This window comes from Rattus norvegicus, chromosome 10, assembly GCF_021556685.1.
Source record: "Rattus norvegicus strain SHRSP/BbbUtx chromosome 10, alternate assembly SHRSP_T2T, whole genome shotgun sequence".
Taxonomy (NCBI): domain Eukaryota; kingdom Metazoa; phylum Chordata; class Mammalia; order Rodentia; family Muridae; genus Rattus; species Rattus norvegicus.
Window position 1 is genome coordinate 85346090 of NC_141543.1, and position 25186 is coordinate 85371275.

Sequence of the window (25186 nt, forward strand, 5' to 3'; positions counted from 1 at the left end):
GGCACAGGAGGAACTAGACCATCACCTGACGCAACTGAGATCCAGCATTCCCAGAGGCACAATGGAAATGGTTGAAACCTAAAGATTCTTTATTGACTTTTTTTCAAACCACCTTTCCAGGAGGAAGCTTGGGCCCAAGAATCAGGTACAAAAACGTAAAGGCTCTTCAACATTCTTTTCGGGGCCGAGCTCATCTGCTAGGACCATCATGTCTATCACCAGGTTGTCCAGCAGCCCATAGACCTGGAAGAAGGAGACAGACATCAGGGGCCAAGGTTTGCTCTGTAGCAGGCACCAATGTATCATGATGTCCTGCTAAGAGGGAAGAGGTGGAGAGAGAAAGGCCAACGTTGTTCAGTGTTCTGCTGCTGCATGTAATTGTTTTCTGCTCTGGAGTGGGCCTGGGCTCAGTCCCAGTGCTGTATTGGTTTTCCGGAAACCAACTCTCCTTCCTTTAAGATCGTAGATCAACAGACTGAAGCTTCCAAGACTGAGCCCTCCACTGCAGCTAGACCACATAGCCTAAGAAAATTGGCTCTTAGTATCATAGACTGAGAGAGTCCCCAAAGGCCTATAATTACTTTCTAGGCCCCGTCAGCCATCAGAAAGCGCAATGATGTCACCGGCAGCATCAAACAGAACTTCTGGTCAAATGAGACCTGTGTGGCGGTCCCACAGTGTACAGTAACGTAAACCCAGATCCACAAATGCCTTATCCGTGAAAGATGAGACATCCCTGTTAGATTTGCTGACAAACTGAGCATGCTTTTGTTAAACATCCCCCACACCTCAAAAAAAAAAAAAAAACCATAGTAACAGAGACCAAAATGAGCAGGCAGCTTTATGGACCCACTGCTCAAGACCAGATCATGACTACGTCTTCTCAGCGGATTCACGGTCGCTATCCTTTGGGTGGATATGGGCCCCTTCCAGAGCTCATGTGAAAATCTGCTCCCAGTGTGAGTGCTGACAAGTCTGGGGACCTTAAAGAGGTGTTTGAATCATGAGGGTCCTTTCCTCACAGATCACTTAATATGTTCACAACCATGAGTCCTGGCGGTTGTCAGAACCCATGACTCTTCCTTTCTTGCACCTTTCACACATGCCCAGTTACCTTTTGTTATATTTCCACCATGAGTTGAAGCAACACAAGGCTCTCACCGGAGCCCCACTCCCGGGCTTTCTGGCTTGCAGAGCTGCGAGCCAAAATAAGCTTTTCTTACAAATCACCTGGTCTGTTGTATTTTGTTATAGCAACAGAAAGAGGACTAAGCCAATCCTACTTGGCAGTCTCCCAACAAATACATCTGCCAGTGTATACCTGAGGGGAGGTACAAGCAGCTTTAGAAAGGGAAGGACTTCACCCCTCTTCTCTTCCCAGGAGTCTGTTCTCCAAATGCCAGCTAGAGCCTAAGTCAGACCCTATTGCTCTCAGTGCAGAATTCTGCATGACTTCCAGGGTCACTCAGAAAACTCCATGGGCCAGCAGTTGCTCTTGACCACTCACTGCTATGCCCTGTCTGTTGCTTCTCTTCCTTGCCACTCTGCTGGCCCGCTCCCTCTTCTGCCTCAGCTGCTTCCTCTGTTTAAGGAACCCTTCTATGGCCAACTCTCTCTGTCTCTGTCTATCTCTCTCTGATAAAAGCAGGCACTCTTTGGTGGAATATAGAGAAATGATTGAAACAGGTGTGAGAGCTGGGAGGTATGGCTGCCCCATCTTCCTTTCACCTCAGAGTACAACCGCTGGGTATATTTCTCCATGACTAGGGGGTCTATGGGCTCCTGTGAGGTTGCCGAGCTGTCAGCGGGAGGATCTTCTGAGAGCAGCCTGTCCCGGCTTGTGGACTTCACCACTTTCTTGTCATCTTTTGCCTTCTGTTTTTTGCTATTCAGGCGGTCCTGCTAGGAAAAGTGGGGAAACACATTACCTCGATGACTTCTGAGGAAGATCCGATGCTCCGCCCCCCCCCCCCCCCAGCAGCTCTCCTGGAGAGCTGTGCCTTGTGCTGGAACAACTACCCCCTTCCCATGACCCCCTCCCACAGCCCCATCCAGGGGGCAGACCACACCACTATATAACCTCTTTCGATGGTGTCTTGGAACCCTTTTTTTCCTCTTTGTCTCTGGCACTCAGTTGTTTCTTCTCCTGGGCACCCCCTCTCCGATCCTCCTTTCCAAGTTTCCCGGATGTCACCTTCACCTCTGTGACTGGAGGGGATTTTTGACCTAAGAGGGGGCAAATGGGAGGCATGCCTAAGGCCTATGCCTGGCCTACACCACAGGCCTATGCTGGAAGATGAGGGAAACTGTTGCTCTTGGGGGCTTTAAGAGAATCCCTGGAAAGGGTTCTCTGAGAGCAGAAAGAGCTAAGGGAAGAGGAGAACTTTCTCAAGCCCTCCTGGACTTGATGCACAAAAGCTGTGAGACAAGGGTCACAGACAGCCCAGTCCCAGCTCCACTATATTTAAAGTCTCTGGGGCTAAATGAGGAGACTGCACCAAGGTCAGATCCGAGTCTCACATCCCGCACACAGAAGGATGGATGATCCCCACCGCCATGAGCTCACTCAAGTACCTACTATAAGCGGACAAACAGCCAAAGTACTAGTGCCATCAGGGCAGAGCCTAGGAAAGGCTGCACAGAGGTGAGACCTCACAATGTCTGACCTTCGTCTGGAATATCCAAATAAACCGTCTCCTTCTCAGGCAGGCCTAGAAGACTTCTTAGCCACAGGGACTGGCTAACTAGGCTGTCAATCACATCTCGCCACAGCTGCAAACTAGTGGAAAAGACACATTGGAGAAAAGCCATCACTCTTCCTTTGTCCTTGATCCATCAAAGGCTCAGATGCCTCCCTTTAAAGACTCTAGTGCCTGGAACTACCACAAGAACGCCATGTCACGATCAGCTAGCGTTCAGTTTGTAATCTGGTTTCCCTGTGGTGAAGAGACAAGATCTAGGACTATTATGAAGAGGCCTTGTTGTTGTAAAATATAAAAAATAAGAAAAAGTATAGTTGTCTTTTATCCCCACTCAGGTCCAGCACCTCAGTGCCCCAAGATATCTGCTGGATATCTTGCCAGAAGCACACATCCCAACTCCATGGCGGCCCAGACCAGCCGCCCCACACTCCATTACACTTAAATCTACACATGAAAGAACACACAACACAATAACCTTTGGCCCAATTGATAAGATATAATTGCCCACCTAAACATACAAAGCCCAATACATATCCATCCCTTAAAAACATTAATAACAACCTGTAGATACACAGAGCGAAATCTTAATGTCACCTGCCGTGGCTTCTCAACCCTCTCCCTCCTTTTTGTTCCAGTCTCCTCCTCTTCCTTCAAACTTCTCTCCCGCCCAACCTTCCTTCTCCTCCAATGACAGGCCTCCTTCTATCCTGTACCTGCCCCTCACCTGTATTTTACAAATTTAATGGGGAGAAGGTTCTGCTGAAGTCACCTGAGTCCTGAGTATGTGACTAGGCAGCTGTCTTTGGGGCAGTGGAATTAACATCAAAATACAGATAACTTCGGGGCAAACCACAACAAGGCCTGGATGAATTTAGTTTTGCTTTAGAGTCTAAATTCCAGCTTGGAGAGATGGCTAGACTTGGGTCCAGCTCCTTAGAAAGGGCTGAACCTTGCATGTGATTCCTGGCATGTGCCTCAGGAGACTGTGTCTGGGCCTTGCAAAAATGTATCCATACAAGTCCCAAACACACAGTGGGCAGGTGACCACAAAGAAGTGAAGCTTTTTGTGAGGCTCCCTCTCTCCTTAAATGTCTTGCTTTCTTCCATCCCACCCCACCCCATTCTTCTGCTCATTGAGAAGGACCAAGACAAGGGGAAGAGGGGGAAAAGACAAAGTATTTGTACTGCTGTGGATGCTTCCCCAGAGAAGCAACTGGCAGCTAGCTGTTGCACTGCTGTGGCAGCTTCTAGAATATGGGATGCTCACGATGTTTCTTAGCATCCTGAACTCAAGGGTTGCAGAGCCTCAGGAGTCCTGGAACACCCACACCACCACCACCCCTGGCCAGGTGCTACCAAGGGAAGGAGATACAGGGTGGTCTCCTAGAAGGTACCTACCACATCTGGTACAGGAGGTCGGACTGCAGTGGCTTCTGCTCCTGGCACAGCTCCATCGCTGCCTTGTTGAGCTGGATGAGAGCATCCTCTCTCTGGAGCTCCTCAGGGAAGGTCATCACTGCCTAGTAAGGGGTTTTCACAGAAGCCCTTGTTAAAACAAAACAAAACAAAACAAAACAAAACAAAAAAACAAAACAACAACAAAAACTTTAAAGGTTTTGGCTCAAGAGATTGCTTTTCCTGGGCCTGAGGTTTTATCTATATGCCTCCTGGGTCAAGGGGGTGAGTTGAAGCCTGCCCGACTGGCTCCCAGGAGAAGCAGCATACTCAGAGACATTCTCTACCAACCCCTGAAGAGTCGCAGGGGCACCTGTCTGAAGTCCTCTAGGCACAGGTTCCATTTAGGCGGGGGAAGGTTTTCCAGAACCCTGGGGCTCCTGGTGTTCTCCCTGTCCGGACCCTCCTCCACCAGAATCTCCTCCATGATGCTCTTCCGTTGCATACTCTTGGTGCTGATGCCAGTCTTCTGAGGCAGGAGGGAATTTTTAGGATCCTTGAGGGTGTCCATCTCCTGATGAGGTTGCAGTTGTGGGTACTCTGAGGCCAGGGTCCTGCTGTGATCTGGGGGCTTCTCAACAAACAGTAACGGCACTGTCGGAGTTCTAAGGTTGAGGGCTTCCTCCTGGGATGCCTTGGCCTCCGTGTACTGTTGCCACAGCTGGTGCAAGTTTTGCACCACTCGATGCTGGTAATGCAACTGCAGCCAAGGAGATACAAGTGAGAGGAAGCATCCCGAAACCCATGCCAGTCACTGTGACTTCTCCCTTTGTCTTGAAGACACTGACTAAGAGGCAGAGAAGAAGCCACCAGTGGAGGACAAAGGAGCTCCTACTTCCTCTTCAACCTGCATCTTTACTTTAAATCTCAATCTCTCTCTCTCTCTCTCTCTCTCTCTCTCTCTCTCTCTCCTCCTCTTCCTCCTCCTCCTCTCTCTCTCTCTCTCTCTCTCTCTCTGTGTCTGTGTGTGTGTGTGTGTGTGTGTGTGTCTGTGTGTGTGCGTGTGTGTGTTCGTCAGCGTGCTTGCATGTGCATCTGGGCTTTCTAAGAAAGGCTAGGTTTAAATGAGGAAGCACGTGGTACTCTGGTTCCACTAAGCATCCACCCACTTATAAACTATCTTGGGCACATTCTTTAACTTCTCTGGGACTTTATTAGGAAAAAAATATGGATGTAAATCACACTTTTTATCTCTTAGGATTCCTGTGAGGAGGTGAATCACTCATGGAAGATGCTTATCACAGCCTCCAGTGAGTAAGGGTTTGCCTACTACCGGTTCCCCGGAGTGCACGGGGCCAGCCCATACCCTAGGATTCCTGTAGTGGAACAAGTCCTCCTCGGTGAGATAGGCATCCACTGGGGATGGTGCACGCTCTGGAGTAGAGACGCCCCTCAGTAAGTCCTGCAGCACGCTCTGAGCAATGGTGACAGCCTCATGAGCAGCCAGCTTACTCTGGGAAAGGAAAGATGGTGCAAGGTGGCAGCCAGGGCTCTCAACTGCCCACGTATCCTCAAGGAGGGAGTCGGAACACTGTTGCTTAGGGTCTGGGTTCCTGCCTAGGTGTTAGTCCCTCTGGTTTACCCAGACACCTAATATTTCAAGACTCAAAAATCTCTAGGTCTCTCCAAACTTCTGTGTCCCCCTCAAAGAGGTAAAGGCATCCCGAAGAGGCCAGTCCCAAAAGCCACCCCTACACTGAATCTGGAGCCTCCAATCCCCCACTGGAAGAAGGGATACACACAGATTACATAGTTTAAGAACCATTAAGAATGGTAGTAAAATTTTCTCTGGCCTGGTCATACAGTGAGTGTCATAGAAACCCAGACCTTCTATACATGGGTCCTAGGGTCAGCAAATACAGTGAATCCCACCCACCTTAATCAAAGTTACAATCTGATTGGCCCTGGCCAAGTCCCCAGGCTGAGACAGGCAGATGTGTGTAGGGTCCCACACAAAAGTCCAGCTTTGCACAGAGTCCCACAAAACGTGGCCCAAGAGAGCCACACTGAGACTGAAAGGGGACAAAGAACCCCCAGGTCTCACCTCACACTCTCCCGGGAGCTGCTTGTGGTAAAGGGAAGTGAGGCTGGTCATTGAAATCATTGACTCTGGCTTAGAAGTCTGGCCAGGTCAGCCCCACACCACTGCACAGTAGCAGACAGCAGTGAATAAGATCGGGCTCCTCTGTAAAGTCTCTGGGTTTGCCCTGGACTCCTAGCCCTGGTGTGAAAGCTCCACTTGGGACACCCAAGGCTTACTTCCTTCACTTCTAACTGGGCACTGCAAGGTACAGTCACTCCAGTCACTCGCTGTCCTGCCCTCCCATCTTCTACATCATAAAGGCCTGGGTGGCATTTGCTAAGCAAGAGTAGCTTTCAGTTTGTGTGGTGAGAAAAGTTACCTCTCAAGGTAAGAGACTCCACCTCAGAGTACACATCATCCGCCCCAGGGGGTTCCTCTGTCCTCTCGTCTGAAGTCTCTTACCTCCAACAACTTCCTCTCATCCATAAAAATGTCCTGGGTCAGTGAGATGGCATGGAGGGTGATCTGAAGGGCCGCACCTCCCAGGAGCGTAGGATGGGTCCCAAACTCCCATGATTCCATGAAGATGCCAGCATTCCGAGACTTGAAGAAGAAGGTAAAGTGTTTGGTTTCCCCGGGCAGAATCACACCTGGGAGGGACAGAGGCAGAGGCTGCTGTGAAGCAGAAGCCGGCTGAGCTGCCAGTCTGGTTGTGGCCCACATCTAGTGACCAGCGTCCTGGTTTCTCAGGACCATAAGGTTTCCAGGTATGTGTGTTTTTTGAGTGCTAGAGCTGGGGAAGTCCCCGTCAATCAGGGGATGGCTGGTCACCCACACCAGGGTCTGTGCTCCCTGAGGCCATGCCCTCTTGGCACTCTAGTGTTCAACAAACTAGCAGATCACACACATGAGAGGAGAGGGGGATGGGCTGGAAGGTACTAACTAAACATGGAGGTGCCCCAGTCACTGAGCGGTAAGGAGGATAGGTTCGGGGTACCTTACCTTCCCGGTTGTTAAAGTAAAATCTCTGTGTCCTGTTTTGCTTTAAGTCTTGGAAAAAATCCTGCTGGGGCCGCCTTCTCCAGTCATACCAAATGGCCACAGTGCCGTTATTGACCACAGTCAGTTCTGAAGATGTTTTCTCCCCTTCAAGGGTTTCAAATGTCAGGCGGACACCAATTCCAATGTTTTTCTGTGGGAGGAAGGTCTAAGCAGTGTCTTGGCTAGAGGTCTTCCCCTGGGGTGACCAACTCACCCCATTTCCTGTGACTTCTCTCACAGTCCACTGTTCACTCTGGTCCCCTGGGCTTAGTCACCTTGAGTGGTGTCAGACTCTCCTGACAATTGTCTCTGAGCTTATCATCAATACTAAGAAGAGAAATATTTTACACCCGGTGTTCATTTCTGCTCCTCAGCATCTGAAGAATGTTCTAGAACTGGTTATTGGAGCAATGACTCAGAGGTTCATTTGCAAGCCCAAAGACTGGTTGGAGATCTGATCTCCAGAAGCTAGTTGAGTGTGACAGTCTGCCTGTAACCCCTGCACACAGGAGATGGAGACAGAATCCCCAGAGCAAGCTGGTTCACTAGACTTGCCCAAACATTAGCTCTAGGTTCAGTGAAAGACCCTACTCAGGTAGAAAGGGAAAGAGGAAGACATCCTATTCAACCTTAGGCCTACACACATATGTTCACAGAAGTGCATGTGCACTACCACCCACACGTGCTCATACATATTGGACATGCCCACATGACTGTACACACACATATTACATACATATACATGATTTTTCAAGATAGGCTGGGGTGGGTTGTGTGTGTAGCCCTGGCTGTCCTGGAACTCACTCTGTAGATCAGGCTGGCCTCCAACTCACAGGACCCTCCTGCCTCTGCCTCCCTAATGTTGGAATTCAAGGTGTGCATTACTACTGCTCAGCCAATGATCTTTTAAGCCTGGTGATCTCACTTCTGCTTGAGTTAGTGCTGCCGTTACCATTTTCAGGCGTGTGGAATGTGCGATCAGATAAAAACACAAATCAGAAACTGTGGCCTCCTCGTGACTGTCTCGGTCACCTTGGGGCCACACCCATGCAAGTGTGTGAGGCTGAAAAGGCAGTTTACCTTGTCCTCTGGGTTACTGCCTCTGATCCAGCAAGCTGGCTTCCCACAGAACAGCAGTGAAGGGCCGAGAATAGGCATAGGGACCATGTCGGAGAGGTTGGTCAATGAGTCTCTGTAAGAAAAGCCATCATTTACTTTACTGTGGGCTAAGAAGGCACAGCACTTGGGCTGTGAGATTCAATCAGTCTCGCTGGGGCTCCTCAAAGTCTCCCTCTGGGGCTATTCTCTATGTATAGTCGTGGAGGGCTCTAGGTGGGAGGGGACATTAAGTAGCATAGCAATGTCTGGGTAATCCCCACTAGACCCAATGGTGGGGACAAAGAATATGGCAGCAGACAGCTGGCAGAGATATTGCAATAGGCTAGAGGAAAGGGGGGCAAGCTGCTGGCCAGGCTGGGATGAAGCCACCCTGATTTTGATTTCAGAGAGGAAAGCCCGCCCTCTGACTCTAGTGGGGATAAGGGCAGCAGGCTCCCCGGCCTCTCCCGCTGGGGCTCAGACTTACAGAAATACCGTGTCTTCCGAGGAGCTCTTCTGGCTCTTTTCAAGTGGCAAAGGTTCTTCCACTGTGACAGATGAGAAGGGTTTCCCATGGCCCACCACCTCCAGGCCATCGATATCCTAAGAGGAGGAGAGAGGGGAATATGAGCTGACTGCCAGGTATCACCTAAGGCACCTCAGGATCGGGTATGAAGGCACTAGCAACCTGCTGGCTGAAATCCAGCTCTGCCATGATATTCTGTAGCTCCTTGCGTCGGTAGATGAGAAACAGACTCCGGTCCCAGGTGTAGCGGTACCAAGCATCCTTCTGCACTGGTAATCCTAGAGGGGAGTTAGGAGAGCCTCAGCACAGGCTGCCTTCATGCCACCTTTCCACGCTTGCCCAAGGGTCCTGAGAACACCAATCCCGACAGCACTTCTGAGAGGGACTGGGGAATGGACAGTTTCTGAGGGGCAGCTCCACTTCAGTTGTCTGGCTCTGTACCTCCCTAGCAATGCTACATAGGAATCCCACAAAATCACTACTACACGGCCAGACCTTTGGCATACGGTAACAACAGCAACTACTGTCTATTGAGTCATAGCCAGGAGCCAGAACCCCTTGATGCAAATACTGTCTCCCTTAACCCTTTCGCCATCCTTATGCTATAAAATCAAGGACACTGGGGGCCAAATGCCTCACAGAAATTCAGAAAGCCAACATGACTGGCGTGTGGTTCCAAGCAGCAGACTGGCAGGCTCTAAAGTGTGGCTTTCCCATGGGAGTATAATGTAAACCACAAATGCAAGCCATGTGTGTCCTTGCAAATTTTCTAGATGCGTGTTGAAATGGTCAAACGGCTCTAGGTGAGATTCATTTTAGCATAGTTTATTGAACTCCATATATGAAGACTATTATTCCAAATATGCAATCAACATAAAAATGACTACTAAAGTAAAATTTTCTCCCCAATCTGGTCTATACTGTCAGCTCATATCTATACAGACAAAGTCATGTTCCAGGGACTCAGTAGGGGCATGGGGCTGGTGAAAGCCCTATGCCCAGGATTCTAGCTACCCAGCCTCCCTTGTTACTTCTCTCAGTTTCACTGAGGTACTAACTAGAACCCAGGTAAACTCTGAGATTTGCTCAAAGCCGAGTGAACCAGGATTTGGGACAGAGTCATGCTGACCACCACCACACTACCCTGCCTCCAGCACCAGGCACAAGAAGCTAATAGATTTGGGCCCTTGAAGTGGAAATTTCTCGTTTCTTTGGAGACACAGTTGTATCATGTGATGTTTTTCCTGTGCTGCTTTTCTGGAAACTGTGTTCTGGAGAGGATGTTCTGCTGAAGCAGACACATGTGAGGATGTTTTGCTGAGAACAGACATATGGTGTTTTTCTGGAAGCAGCCTGGGAAAAGGACACATAATGTTTTGCTAGAGTGGATGCTTGAAAGAACACGTGATACTTGGGAGGGGTGTAAATATAACCCAGCAGACAGACAATGGATGACACTGTGTGGTATTGGTTCACCTTGCCACTCTTTGCTGGTCATCATTTGTCATGACTTCATAGAAACACCACCAAAGGACTTCCGGTGGTGTTCCGGTGGCTTCTTGCCTCAGAGCCTCTCTGTATCCTTTGGATAGAACTGACATTGCTGATTTGTGCATGGTGTTTTCGAGTGGATAAAGCTACTGCTGATGTGTGTGGACTGAACCTCTGATATCTTGACAAGGCAGATTGTATTCGCTCCAAAGAACTATTTCTAAAGGAGGGTCCACACCCTCTTTTACCTTATTAACCTTTCCTTCCTACTTCCTCTGATAGGCTTAATTACTTGCTTAATTAAAGTAAGTTTTGAAAAGTGTAAGCCTATAGCCCTGCTTCTCACCAGTCTCCATTTGGATAGAGAAGGGCTTCCTGATGTGTGTGATGGGTTCCACCAGACCACGCTGCTTTTTCTTCTTGGTCATGAGAAGACCTGACTTCTCATCACCCAGGTATTCCAGCGGGCTCCAGAAACAATTCATCGCCTTAAAGTCAAGATGAGGAAGGACAGAGCAGTGAGGTCACCCCCTCAGTACCATAGTCAGAGACTCACTGGGACATCCACTCGGACCCACTGGCGGAAGAGTGAGGCATTCAACAATATTCTAGTTCTCAAGAAGGCAGAAAGATGGGTCCCAGCCCAGGCACTCATGGATGTACCAAAACCTTGGTTGGACCAAAGGTTGGAGTATAAACCTTTAGGAGACAAACATTAAGACTCTTATGATAAACCAAATACCAGAGACCACCAGAGGCTGAGTTATTAAAGTGGGCAGTCATGGAACATGAAATAAAGAATCCCAGGGCTTAACAGTGCTTGGTAAAGAAAAGGTGATTTCCTCCCATACAGTTCACCATGTGCATTCTGAGCTGTTCCCCCACCCACACTCCTCTCTCCCGCTCTTCCTCACTTTTCTGTCATGCTGGGTAGGAAGTGCACGGTCAATGGCCTCTCGCTCTTCCTGGATCTTTCTGTAGCCCTCCCCACTGTTCATCAACAGCTCACTTGCTGGCTTCTTCAGGTGCTCTAGAGAGGGAGAGAAGGAAGACTGTGATTGCTGCACCAAACACAAAGCACACTGAATTGGGTGGTCTACTCCCGGGCTCATTTCAGAACACACTGAAGCCTGAAACCCAGAAGCTTCATGTTAGTCAGTGTAAGTCCGGGCTGCGGGGTGGGTGAGAGAGAAGACACAGAAGGCACAGACGAGCCTCGGTGACAGATGGGGGCCTGGCAGGTCCCTAGTCAGCTCAGCTTACCACTGAGAACTTCCTGTTGCTTCTTCCGCAAGGTGATGTGCCGTCTCCAGTTCTTGAGGAAGTTGTGCTGAAGAGGTGGTGCCCATGGTGGCCTCTTCTCCTCCTTTGGGGACTTTGGCTTTGGCTCTTCTTTAGCTGAGATGAGGGTCATCAGGCAGGGCTGGATATTGATCAGTTTAGCCAGCTGGAAAAAGCAAGGTAGAGGAGGTGCTGACCCAGGTCCTAGGTTTTGTCCTGCTCTAAGGATCCCTCCTGTTCAGGACCAGAGGGTGACAAGTGACAGAAAACAAACCAGGGCCTGAGGAATGCTGACAGTCCCCTCTGCCCAGAGAGCTCAGCATCCCTTAGGGTGTAGCCATCTTCTCCACAACTGATGACTTCCTCCTGAGTAAGTGAGCAGGGCCCTTAGTGCCCTGCCTAACAGAAGTGAAGGCTCTGAGGCAGAATTGGGGGATATCTCCCTCCAGCATGTATCTCAGCAATCCAGTCTCCAGAGAAGGGGCATGAGGAGCTGAGGTCTGCTTTGCTATTTGAGTTTCACAAGGCAGGCTCTGAGTTCCTTCTAGTAAATCCCCACTTCAGCTAAAGCTGTCTATCAGCAACTGGTTTCTGTGACTTGCAACTGCCTCCCAAAGGGTCCCTTATCATCCAGGCCCAGAGTCCAACTAGCTCTAAAACCCTACCCCTGGGCCCCCATCTCCACACACGCCCCTTTGACTCTATGGCTTCAGCAATGTCTCTCAGCCACTTAGCTCTGTGCAAACAAACCTGGGTGTTTCCCCGAGCAACTGCGATTCTTTTAAAGTCCTGAAGACTCCCCAGGATCTGGTGAGGGAGGATCTGGTCACTACTTAAGAAGCTGTCCCGAGGACCTGGCAGGCAGGGAGAGAAGGATGGAGACCCAGAAGTTGTGAGTCACACACAGAGCAACTATTGGCTGGAGACCCATCCAAGAATGCAAAGCCCACAACAGAACCCATACCGGAGTAGTCCAGAGGCTTTGTGGTGGCATCTGGATTAGCAGGATGTGCTACCAAGTGGTAGACCCTTTTGCAAGAATCTTTCGGTTTGAGCTTACGGATGATAAACTTCTGTGTAACCACAGGCTTTTCTCCTGTTTCTTCAAACTGAGGAATGTGTTGCTAAAACGAAACAAAGCTGAGGAGAATGCTACCTGGGGAGAAGAGGAAGCACACACACACACACACACACACACACACACACACACGTACACACACACACACACACACACACACACACACATGCGCGCGAGTGCACACACATCTCTGTTCTTGGCAGAATTCCTGAGGGCTGACTAGTCGGCTTCCCCAGCCCCATCCATACATCCTGTTCTGAAAATGTCTGTGTGACAGACCTGAGATTTAGGAGTAACCTGGAGGGGGAAAAATGACACCTGACATGTCCAGACAGATTAAGTAAGAGCAAATGACAGGTAAGGGGAAGGGTTGGAGTTCAGCAGCCTCATGCTCATTTCTATCTGTGATGCTTGGACTTATTTGCCCATCTGTGGAATGGGCCTGATGGCACTTGCCCCAAAGTATCTCACTATTTTGTGGCTCTCATAAAATCTCAGAAATATGAAAACCTAACTTCCCGTGAATTCCTTCAGATGCTAAAGTGAAAGAATTTATATTTGGTGTATTTTTTTTTCCTGACATGGTATTAGTGACTCCTTGGGATTAGGAAGCCAGTGGCGGGGTGAACCGTGAACATGGCTGGGTGCTCTAAGAGATCCTTGGCCTTGGTCTTACCTTCGTCAAGTCTTCCTTTTTGATGGCCAAGGCAAGAATGTCATCTCCTTGTAAGACATTGCTGACAGGCTCAGGCTCTTCCTGGATGGGGGGGGTGGGCTGTTCAGGTGCCTTCGCCCGCTTCTTTTCTGGAGAGAGGTAAAGAGCTATGTCCCAAGAGCTCTCTGCATATCTTTTTTTTTAAAGATTTATTTTATTTATATGAATACACTGTAGCTGTCTTCAGACACTCCAGAAGAGGGATGGTTGTGAGCCACCATGTGGTTGCTGGGAATTGAACTCAGGACCTCTGGAAGAGCAGGTCGGTGCTCTTAACTACTGAGCCATCTCTCCAGCCCTCTGCATATCTTAATACACAAACAAGATACACTGAGGGCTCAGGATGCAGCTCAGTGGTAGAGTGCTTGCCTAGCAAGCATGTGTGGGTTAGTGACGCCCTGGGTGCAATTCCTAACAACACAGCAAACAGTAGTGAGACCTTGGTTCTTGGGGGGAGGGGCCAGGACAGCCACCTGGATAGAACAGAACAGCAGAGGCTGTCCCCTGGGTCCAAAGTGATGGGACTTCTCTCCTACCGACTCCCCCTGGATTTCCATACTGATCAAAAGCCTACAGTCAGAGCCAAAATAGAAACGTAATCCGTTTCATGCTGCGGCATTTTCGAATTAGGCAACTTTGCATCCATTGCTTCACGTCTCTGGCACTGCCTTCCACTTAACAAAAAGAAGCTGGACTAAGAGAATTGCTCCCAACTAGTATGTCAATGTTATCTGCACAATCTTCTAGCATAGTCATACAAATACAGCATCCTTATCACTGGGCTGAACTAGGAAATTTATAAAACAAACACCTGAGACCTGAGATTGTGGTGCCCGATGGATTAGGGAAACTAGACGACATGTTTCCTTAGCCTTCCCGATGAAGACATCAGATCTCTTTCGTCTAATTTTTACTTTTGTGGGGTTTTTGGGGTGAGGAAGTGAATTGAGACAAAGCCTCCCACATTGTCCTGGCTGGCCTTGAACTCACAATGCAGACTATGCTCCCTTAAACACATAGAGGTCCACTTGCCTCTGAGTGTTAGACCTAAAGGTGTGTTCCAACATATGCAGTCCTACTTTATTTTGATTTTGTTTTCTAAACAGGCTTTCTCTGTGTAGCCCAGGCTATCCTGGGGCTCACTTTGTAGACGAGGCTGGCCTCAAACTCAGAGATCTTCCTGTTTCTGCCTCCTAAGGGCTGGATTTAAAGTATGCTGCCACCACCACCTGGCTAGTTTTGAATTTTTTTCTGAGATAAGGTTTTGATGTAGCCCAGGCTAGCCTCAGATTCACTATGCAGCCCAGGATAACCTTGATTACCTTCCTAACTCCATCCCTCAAGTATGGCGGTTACAGGTGTGTGCCACTACACGCATGGCTTGGTATTAGACTTTTTCTTCTTAATCTTGTTGAGACAGGATCTCACTATGTCATCCTGGCTAGCCTAAAACTTGCTGTATAGACCAGGATGGCCCTGAACTCACAGAAAGCCACTTGCCTGTGCCACTGCTTTAAAACTTGGTTTGGGGAACTTGTTATTCTCACAGAGGAGCTGGGTTTCAATTTCTAACAACTTCATGTCAGCTCAAAACCATTCATAACACCAATTCCAGGGGATCTGATACCCTCTGCATTCATATACATAAATCTCGGGCTGGAGAGATGGCTCAGTGGTTAAGAGCACCGACTGCTCTTCCCAAGGTCCTGAGTTCAAATCCCAGCAACCACATGGTGGCTCACAACCATCTGAAACAAGTCTGATGCCCTCTTCTGGTGTGTCTGAAGATAGCAACAGTGTAATCATAATATATAATAAATAAATAAAATATTAAAAAAAATCTCTCTGAAAAGAAAGAAAGACACCTTTAATCCTAACACTTGGGAAGCAGAGGCAGGATAATTTCTGTTTCAGGCTAGCCTGGTCTATATAGTGAAATCAGGCCAATCAGTCTTCCCAAGTGAGGTCCTGAGAAAGCAGTGTCAATTGGAGAGAAAACAGCCACAGGATATGAAAAGGTCAGGCAGACTGAGTTTGGGACAATAGCTGGGCCCTCAGGGACCCCAACCCTGCCTAAAGGGTGGTTGTGAGAGATTCCTTAAAGAGGTGATATTCCTACTGAGAGTGGAAGAGGAAGAGAGAACCCTCACAAAGAACTGAACTTTTCAGAGGGAACAGTGTAGAGAGGCCTGGAGTGGACAGAGAAGGGAGAGCCTCTGGAACTCAAAGCATGCACTGTGAAATCACTGGTGTGGAGTGAGGTGGGGGTGGGAAGCCGAAAGGCAGGAGGAGGGAGTCATGTCACCAAGGGAGAGCTCAGTGATCCGGGTTGGAGGTTTCAGCCTCTCCCAAGGGCAGTGTCAGGGCTGGGGTACAGCCTAGGGGGCCAAGATTGTGGACAAGGTTATTTAAGAGTCTACTGCAGCCAGAAATGCCAGACGTGGCTCATGCCTTGTAGAAAAATGCAGAGATGAGAGTTTATGCTATGTAAGCGGCAGCCATGGGCCCTTTCACTAGGACACATTCTGTCTGCCTCCAAAGAGGTGTCTCAACTCTTTCAGATGTATACTTCATTTCTCTGCTTAGTAATTTCATCTTTTCCTCCTCTGGTTGAGAAAGGTTTGATGTAAACATCTATACAAAACAATCAAAGGAGAACCTAATCACAGCCGCCAGGGTGTTTAGAACAACATGCTGATTTTATCTAGTGCTTCTCAAAGTACTCTAATCTTTAAGAGAACACGCCATTGCCACATCAAGGCAGGGGCTTTGGTTTACACAATCAAACCGTATTTTTTTTTTAAAGGAAATGTCTACATTGCAGGTGGGTTTTTTTTTTTTAAATGGAGAAGAATTGTTCCAAACATAACTCTAAATCCATCCTCTATAGAAGCAGCTCGGGGACGTCTCTGCACAAAGTGCACACACAGAGACACACGCAGAGCTGAGCAGTCTGACCCCATTTCGGTCTGATCTTCTGCCACACCTGGCAGCCTTGGGTTTTGATTTAGCTTTCTTTCTTCCTATTGAAGCCCAGGGTGGCCTGCAATTTGCCATCCTCCTGCCTCAGCCTCTTGAGTGCTAACATTACTGGCCCCCATCTAGAGGGGCATGGGTTCTGATTTTTTTTTTTTTACTTCTCTCCCTTCCTATACAAACATCAAAGCTGGTGGCAGCCCAGACGAAGATCTGCTTGTAAAAATGTTTTCATGTAGGGTAGTGGTGGTGCACGCCTTTAATCCCTGCACTCAGGAGACAGAGCCAGACAGATCTTTGTGAGTTTAAAACCAGCCTAATCTACAGAGCAAGTTCCAGGACAGCCATGGCTACACAGAGAATGAGAGAGAGAGAGAGAGAGAGAGAGAGAGAGAGAGAGAGAGAGAGAGAGAGAGAGAGAGAAATTGATTTATGCCTTCCAGGACATTTGTTTCTTCTGCCCATCACCTTGGTTGGTCTACATGGTCCCTAGGGACTAAACAGCTCCAGGTGTGTTTTGCATTGATGGGTATAGAATTACTGGAAGATACATAAATACACAAACATTCAACATTGCTGAAGATGGCTGGGGCCAAAGTTCCCACCATGCTCAAGGAGCAACACAGACCCTGACTGGTTGAGACTAAAGGAGCCCTTGATAGCTCTGGCCTGCAGTTTGAACTACCTTGAGCACATCATTATAAATGTTGTCACTCTAGCCATGCTGCACCGCTGGGGGATGGTATGTGTTTGATTAACTAAATATTCAATAAACCTACACATGCATTTTAAAGTGAGGTCCATCCTTAAGACTATCCATCAAGTTCCTTCCTTTGTTGTTTTGCTTTCTTCTGAGACAAGGCCTCTTTCTAGCCCAGGCTGTCTTGGAACTCACTATCTAGATCTGGCTTGCCTCACACTCACGGCAAGTCTCCTGCCTCAGCTTTCTCAGTTTTTCAGTTCACCATGCCAAGTCACAGAGTTGAAGACCCTAAAGAAAGTCCTCAGGATATAGCTGTAGTCTATTCAAGCCTGGAGGAGCTGGAAGGAGACAGATGCTTTGTGGAGGTGGACCTGCAAATAGTGGGGTTACAGGTAAGGTGGTAGCATGAGCAAGGCTGAATATGGCAGCTGGGTAGTGTGATGGCCCGGGAAGCTTGCTGGGGAGGCTGCTGATTCAGATGACGGAAAACAGCATGGTGGCTTTGAGACTTTGTCCCAAAACAGAACAATAACAAAAATGTGTGTGTGTATGTGTGTGTGTGTGTGTGTATATATATATATATATATATATATGTATACCTATATATATGCATATATGTATATCATTAAATTCTTGTCGGAGATAATTCACTGAGCACCATTTTTGTGTATATATACATATATATGTTTCATTTTCAAACAATAAAAAGTATATATACACACACAGAAAAAAGTTTTCAAACAATAAAATATATATATACACAAAAGTTTTCACTTTCAACAATAAAAAGTATATATGTAAATATATATCATTAAGTTCATGTCAGAGTATATATATGTATATATACATATACATATACATACATACATATATATGTATATATATATATATATAAAATCTTCTGTCTTCCTAATGGATATGAAATGAAATCCAGGTCAGGCATCTGATCCTTAGTTCAGTGGCATTTCAAAATGATCCAACCAGAGACTGAGATAAACAGACTGGAGGCAGACCAGGCAAGAAGGACCAGTCCGAGGGCCGAGGGCCGTTCTGGGCGTCCTGGAGGACCACACCAGGTAAAGGAGGGCCACACTGAACCTGAGGCCCACGTGCTTTGTTCTGGAGACCCAAGTTAAGCATGGCTGTTGGTGAACCACCGAGCTGCTATTTCTCTGTCCTGATAGCCGAGGGGGTCAGATACAGCCCATTTGAATGGGACAGTCAGGCAACTTAGAGCTAAGGCAAGAGGAGTTGTTAAGGGGGTCAGGAAGAGGGGGAGCCACAGACAGAGTAGAGATGGGATCTGATTTTTTTCTACTTCTTACACAAATGTCATTCTTCTTCAGTGCTGCTCAAAGTCTTTGGGAAACAGACTTCAGGGTTGAGCTGGGGGAAGCGAGGCAGGAGGAACAGAGCTATCCTTAGTGTCTTGGAGTCAAGGGGGGCATCTGATGTGACTTGTAGCTTAGTAACAAGGTCAAGGAGAGGCACCGGACTCAGAGTTCAAGCCTCTTAAACAGGTTTCTAGACACATTTGCTTGCCTCTATAAAGCTCACACATCAGAGACTCAGAGACACACAGCACAAGGCTACAAGATCATGCTCGAGAACTGGGCATGTGACATTGGAGAGGCAGGCGCATGACACTGGAAACGTCTAAAATGTTCAAGGGACCTTGCATGCTAAATGCTTTAATAATTTTTTTCCTCCTCACTCTGGTGTACGCTTTTAACTCAAAGCCTATTTAACAAACGGAATCCTTGCCTTATTAAAAACAAACACTGGGCGAAAAATCCTTCCTTGATCTGTTTACAGCAAAAGTTCAAATCTGATTAAGATCGCCCTGAAAGTAGGTGAGCGTGAGAGGCAGTGGCCAGGAGAGCCCTTGGCTGCCCTTGGGAAAGGGAGCCGGTTTCTCTCTCTCTCTCTCTCTCTCTCTCTCTCTCTCTCTCTCTCTCTCTCTCTCTCTCTCTCTCTCTCTCTCTCCTCTCTTAACTATTAAAAGTATATCATGAAACAGCACCAGCTTTTTATGCTATGAAGAGACAGAAAAGAAAGCTAAATTCAAAAAAAAATTAGAGTCTTGTTAGTTCTCCGGGCCTTACCAGGGGATTCTGACTCTAGGCCAGCCTCTCCCTTCACTGTGTGCTGCACCAGGCCTAGGAGGCTGGGTCCCCTCCGGGCCTGCAAGGTCACTCACCAAGACTTTCTGACTTTGCACGGGAAGTCGTTTCATGGTCCAGCCGCTGCCCACCTGCACTGAATTCTCTGGATCCTAGAGTAATTGATCCATGAATTCACAGGGCTTTCCGAGCCCAGAAAAGCAAGCCCTTCCTTTTGTTTTTTATTTATCTTTTGCTTTAATCTGCCACACAAGCCATCTGCTTCAGAAAACACTTCCCTCTAAGTCTACCAACCAAGGCCTAAGGCAGAAGCTCTGAGCACCTATAACTTCCATAGGCATCCAGATTTGCTTTTTTAAGTGTTTTAGTATTCCTCCGGGTCTTGATTGTGGTTCTTGAGGATTGAAAGCACAATACTGATACCTGTGTGTCTACCAGTGTCCACATATGACAGACCTCCATAAATAAAAACAGAATGCTTGCTGAGTATACACAGAGGGTGGGGTGGGGGTGGGCCGCTGGGCTCCATCCCCAGCAGGAAATTTTTTAAAAAGGGAGCAGGGGTCCATGATAAACTGGGTATCTGTCACGAGGCTAGAAAGGCCAAGTGGTAAAAAAGAAATAGCACTCTGAAACCAATGGAGTTAAGAGTTTTTGGTGTTATTTTGACTTGTGGGTTTTCCTCTACTCTTAGGTGACCCCTGCCTCAATTCCCAAGAACCTCAGCAGGTGCTCCCTGGTTCTTGGGCATCTCCTCCAGGGAGTCCGTCACCTGTGCCACCCTAATTTGAGTTGGAGGTCTCTTACTCTTCCTGTCCAAGGCTGTCCCCTGCCACTGACCCCTGAAGCTCCTCTGTTAGGCCCTCAAAACTTGCCATATTATTACCACCAAATACCAAAGCACTCCCTTCTGAGATTTCTTCCTGTGTCTTGTACTCCAAGGCTCCAGACCCTCCCTGGCATCTGTAGCATCCTAATCCCAGCTCAAACATCCCTGTAGTGTGTTTTGCCTTAGCACCCAAGGCCTTCAGGGCCAACCTTTGACGTTCTCCGAGACCTCCAAGAATTTGCTGGTTGGCATTTTGACACGGGATTCCTTCTTGAGAGCCTTCATGGTGCCGCCCTGGGTTACCAGCGTGGCCCTGCGCTCCCCGCCCCCAAGATTACTGCTCAGCTTGGCAGCCCACCGCGATCCCTCCCGCAAGCGGCCGCCGTAGCGTCTATAGCAACCAGCGCCCCGCGCGAGGGCGCGCACCCACCGAGCAACTTGGGCGGGGACTGCCTGTCATTAGCCTTCTTCATCAGGATGCGTCCCCGCGCCGCAAGCGGCTCCTCAGGCTTGCGCGCAGACCCCGATACTAACCCCGTCGGCCTCTTGACGTCACATGAGGCGCTAGAGAGAGCCAAGGCGTCATCAGTTGGGCCCGACAGAGGGTAACTGTCGGAGCTGGCCGAGGCTGAGTGGCTGGAATGGTGACAGTAGTTTCTGTCTCCCAGACTCCCCAGATGTTTCTGCCCTGGGTCACCGCTTGCTGACCAGCCGTCAGGCTTCTGGCACCCCCATCTCACACCCGGCTGACCATGCATTGACCACTTCTCCTAGTTTAAGTGCCCTAGACTCCGCCCCACGGGCCTGCCATCTGCCCTGCCCACTTATTAGCCATTGGGGCTTCACTTCCTAGGCCAGCCAAACGTTTCTCATATTTGGGGTCTTCTCATATACATGCTGCCTTTGGTTCTCAGTGAAGATGTACTTTCCTGTTAGCTCAAGTTTCTAAACGTATCCACTTTAATGTTTCTATTCACTGATTCATCCATCCATTCATTCACTCATACATTCATTTTTATCAGAGCTCTAAAGCATTTAAGAATCAGGTTGGTTTCTGAAATTGGGCCCCTCTCTAGAGTCTACTACAAAAACTCCTCTGGACCTAGCTCCCCATGACGGACACATGCTCCAAGGGCAGCCTCCTCCTTGGACACAAGCACCAGAAGCTCCCCTTCATCCTCACAACATCTCCAGTTCAGTTCACTTCAGGGACACTTAGAAGGCATGTAGGACACACCAGGGAGATGCTCTGTCACCTGTGCCCTCCAGGGGGCGGGTTATGACACTGAGGTATGGGGGTTTGGTAGCCCGTGTTGGTGGATTTACTGCTTCTGTAGAAAATGGGGGGTCGGTCTATGAATGAAAGACTGAGTAATGGAGAAGAAAGAACTTCTAGCAGCAAAATGGCAGACTCAATGGTGACCTATATGACAACCTCCCCAAAGAAGTCTTATGGGTTTTTTTCTCTTTTTCTTTTTAAAGACATTTCTTTTAACCTGTGTTATCCTCTAACTTTACTGCTACAGCTGAGGCCGAGGTTAATCAGATCCTTGTATCTCTAACTCTCAAACACTGAGCCTACAGATATACTGCATCTCCAAGCTTGGGTAAAGGATGCTTTGTTTTGTTTTCCAACACGGGAAATTGAACTCAGGGCCTTGTACACTCTAGGCAAGTGTTTGACCACCAAGCTATTCCTCAACCCACATGGTTTTTCAAGGGAAGGCATGCATGTAGGTACCAGGAAGGTGGTCAATTCAATTGTGCAATGTTTGTGTTTTGGCGTTTTTGTTTTTTTGTTTTTTTTGTTGTTGTTGTTTTTTTTTAAAGATAGCCCTTCTGGAATGTGGTGTGTTCTACATCTTATGCTCAGGCGGTGAGAACTGTAGACTAGTGTGGATCTAAAGAAGACAGAACCTCCCCCACTTGGGAGGTAAATGCAGAAGGATCAGTTCAAGGTCATCCTCAGCTACACAGTGGATTTTAGACCAGCCTGGGCTACAGAAAATCCTGTCAAAAACAAAGAGGAAAAGAAAGAAAAGGAGGCAAAAACAACGGAAGTGTCTGGGTTGGTTAAAGTGACTGGTACATGGTTTTTGCTCTGGTCAGCATTTCTGGCAAACACTCTTCCGTGTGTGTCTTTTTCTCATAACTTGGGACTAGGGAGTGATGTAGAAGGGAGGATTTGTGCACTCCTAACTATCTTTATTGTGCAGTTAATCTGTAAGAACCAGAGTGGACAGGAACCAACAGGCATTTCTGAGAATGGGTCTTAGTGGTGGGGGGTACTCATAACGCTTTTCTGTAAAGCTAATGAAGGATTAAAGGGGAGGGTGTCAAAACATCACATTGTACCCTATAAATATACACAATTATTACTCCTCAGTTAAAGACAAACTTTAGCAGGGCTGCATGTGTGGAATAACACCGTCAAGCAAGATGCAAAAGAGTATTGAATTTGAGGCCACCCTAGGCTATACAGTGAGTTCCAGGGCAGCCTAGGTAACATCGTGTGACCCTACCTATCTCAAAAAGAATAACTTTCAAAAATATGAACATGTCAGCTAAGAGCACCTCAAATTCTTATGGATCTAACAGTCTAGGCCAACCCAGAATGTACTTTGGATGAAGAACATTCCTCAGACACAACCAGCTGAGTCCCCTCCTTCCAAGTGAATAACAAGCTCTTCAAGAGAGATGGGACCATTCACTCCCAAGGAATACACCATTACTTCAGGAGCTCTTATGTAAAATGGGGAAAGGTAAGAAATGCCTCCTCCTGCTCTCTCGATGCTTAGGAGTCCACAAGGGAAAGACAAACATTCCTGTAACTCCAATCTTCACCTAGCTTCCAGAAGGCCTTTAAAGTTTGTGGAGTGAGCCAACGTGTGGGTCTAGCCTAGTTGGGACACCTCAGTGGGATCAAGGACAAGGGAAGGCAGGGTGCTTGGTCAAGCAGGTAGGCAACTTGGCTGGCTCAGCCAGCAGCCCAAGGGTCCTCCCTCCGCTCTGGGTCTTCCTGTCTCTGTGCCTCAGGAAAGTGTTGGACCAGACCAGGACTTCTTAACTTTCTGAGAATCTGGTCAAAGTTAAAACTCTGCATGTGCAATGTGCACTTGATTTTCTTTAATGTGACCGAACAGGGGTGACATTACAGTTTGCCACTTTAACCTGCATAGCTTGGCTGCATTTAGTGACCATCACAACATCTGGTTCCAAAATAGTCTCACTTTCCAGAAGAAAGCATGTACCCGCCACCCATTCCCTTCTCTTCCAGACCCTAGCAACACTGACAATATGGTTGGCCTATTCTGGATAATGTGTGTAAACCACAGGCTCTTTGATTTGGTTTTGATTAATATATGGTTCCTTCCTTTTCATGTCTGAACAAAGTTCCATCAGATACTACATTTTGATTACGCATTCATCTGCATATTTATTTAGATTAAACAGTTTTTAAGTTTATTAGGTTGATTCTGAACTTGCTTCGTAGATTATCTTTTCTTTTTTTTTTTTATTATTCATCCCTCCTACCATACATTCCAACTGTATAGCTTCCCCTCCCTCCATCCCTCCCAGTCCCTCCCACCCCCCCTTTCCACCAGATCAACTTCTCCCCTCTCTCTCCTCCTCAGAAAGACCAGACCACCCAGGGACATCAACCAAACATGGCACAAGAAGACACAATAATACCAGACATCAAGGCTGGGTGAGGCAACCCAGTAAGAGGAAAGGGGTCCCAAGAGCAAGCAAAGGAGTCAGAGATGCTCCCACTGTCAAGAGTCCCCCCCCCCACCGAAAAAAAAAAACCCAAGCCAACAAACATAACATATGCACAGAACCCAGCACAGACCCACTCCAGTCTCTGTGAGGCCCCACTATCCCTGCTTAGATAATTCTGAGGGTCATGCTTCCCCGGGCTCAACTCCCACAATTCCTTCTCTCCCTCTGTCCCAGGTTTTCCCTGAGCTCTGATGGAAGAGACCTGATGGAGACCTCCAACCAGGCTCTCTCTCCACATAACGTTTGCCTGGGTATCTCTGCACTCAGGCTCGTCAGCCTCCAGAGGAAGCCTCCCTGATGACAGTGGGACTAAGTACCTATCCATGAATATAGCAGAACAGCATTAGGAACCATTTTGTTGTTTTTTTTTGTTGTTGTTGTTTTTGGTTTTTTGCTTGTTTGTTTGTTTAACTCATTCACTTGAACGTTTATTTTTAAGTTTTGGTTCGGTTTGGTTTTTCAAGACAGGGTTTCACTGTGTAGCCTTGGCTGTCCTGGAACTCACTCTGTACCCCAGGCTAGCCTCAAACTAACAGAGATCCACCTGCCTCTGCCTCCTGAGTGCTGGGATTAAGGGTGTTCACCAACACCGTCCAGCTTTATTTTTAACATTTAATCCCATTTATTGATTGATTCATACTCAAGACAGGGTTTTACTGTGTAGTCCTGACTGCTCTGGAACTCGCTCTGTAGACCAGGCTGGGCTCCAACTCAGAGATCCTGCTGTGAAGCCTCCTGTGTGCTGGGATTAAAGCAATGTGCCAACACCGCCCAGCTCATTTATTTCCTGTGTGTATGTTTGTGTGTGGGCAAGTGTACCACAGCATGTGTGTGGAGGTTCAGAAGACAACTTGCAGGTCTGTGACAATGGCTTTCACCCCTCTGAGTCATCCCATTGGCCCCCATATTTAATTTCACACATTATTTCCCATTCAACCACAGGGTTTCTCTGAAGCTCATTCACATACCTTTGGGTGGGGGTAGGACAAGATCAGTGTGCCTTGGAGCTAGAACTGGGTGTCCTAAAAACAGAATGTACATGCTGGGAAGTGCGGCAGACAACTTGAGACCTGCAGGAGAGCAACTGAGCATTAGAGGACACAGAGTTTGAGGTGGGCCACCCAGGTAGGAGGGCAGTAGACAGGATTGGCGGCAGGCACTCCAGACAATGATACAACAGGTACCAGAAGGAGGAAGGGAGGAGGTGCCGGTTAAAGGCACAGGGCATCATTTAGCTAGTGAGGCTTCTTCAGTCTCCTCCCAGGCGCCAACTCTGAGCAGTGTCCTCCAGTCCAGGGAAGAGCAGCTGGTGGCTGGGCTGCTTACAGAAGCTGTGATGTAAGGGCCCGCTTCACCCGGCAA

The 25186-nt window shown here is 48.1% G+C and overlaps 1 protein-coding gene and 1 long non-coding RNA gene across 20 annotated transcripts; one reads left to right on the plus strand and one right to left on the minus strand.

The window, feature by feature from the left end:
* Window positions 1-66: 66 nt before the first annotated feature.
* On the minus strand, window positions 67-20937 carry Mycbpap (Mycbp associated protein). 19 transcript variants are annotated; one of them, NM_001443729.1, is given in 20 exon segments: window positions 67-243; window positions 1729-1899; window positions 2081-2226; window positions 2667-2779; window positions 4101-4222; window positions 4471-4857; window positions 5464-5610; window positions 6643-6830; window positions 7183-7372; window positions 8302-8413; window positions 8807-8922; window positions 9008-9123; window positions 10683-10824; window positions 11251-11366; window positions 11600-11783; window positions 12368-12471; window positions 12582-12741; window positions 13372-13499; window positions 19290-19364; window positions 20251-20448. In NM_001443729.1, coding segments are annotated over 20 exon segments (2895 nt in total). In that variant the 5' UTR covers window positions 20327-20448; the 3' UTR covers window positions 67-141.
* Window positions 6588-24593, plus strand: LOC108352211 (uncharacterized). Its single transcript, XR_015631973.1, has 5 exons — window positions 6588-6796; window positions 17330-17481; window positions 22640-22803; window positions 23677-23750; window positions 23999-24593. It is a non-coding gene; the product is annotated as an uncharacterized LOC108352211 (long non-coding RNA).
* The last annotated feature ends 593 nt before the right edge of the window (window positions 24594-25186 follow it).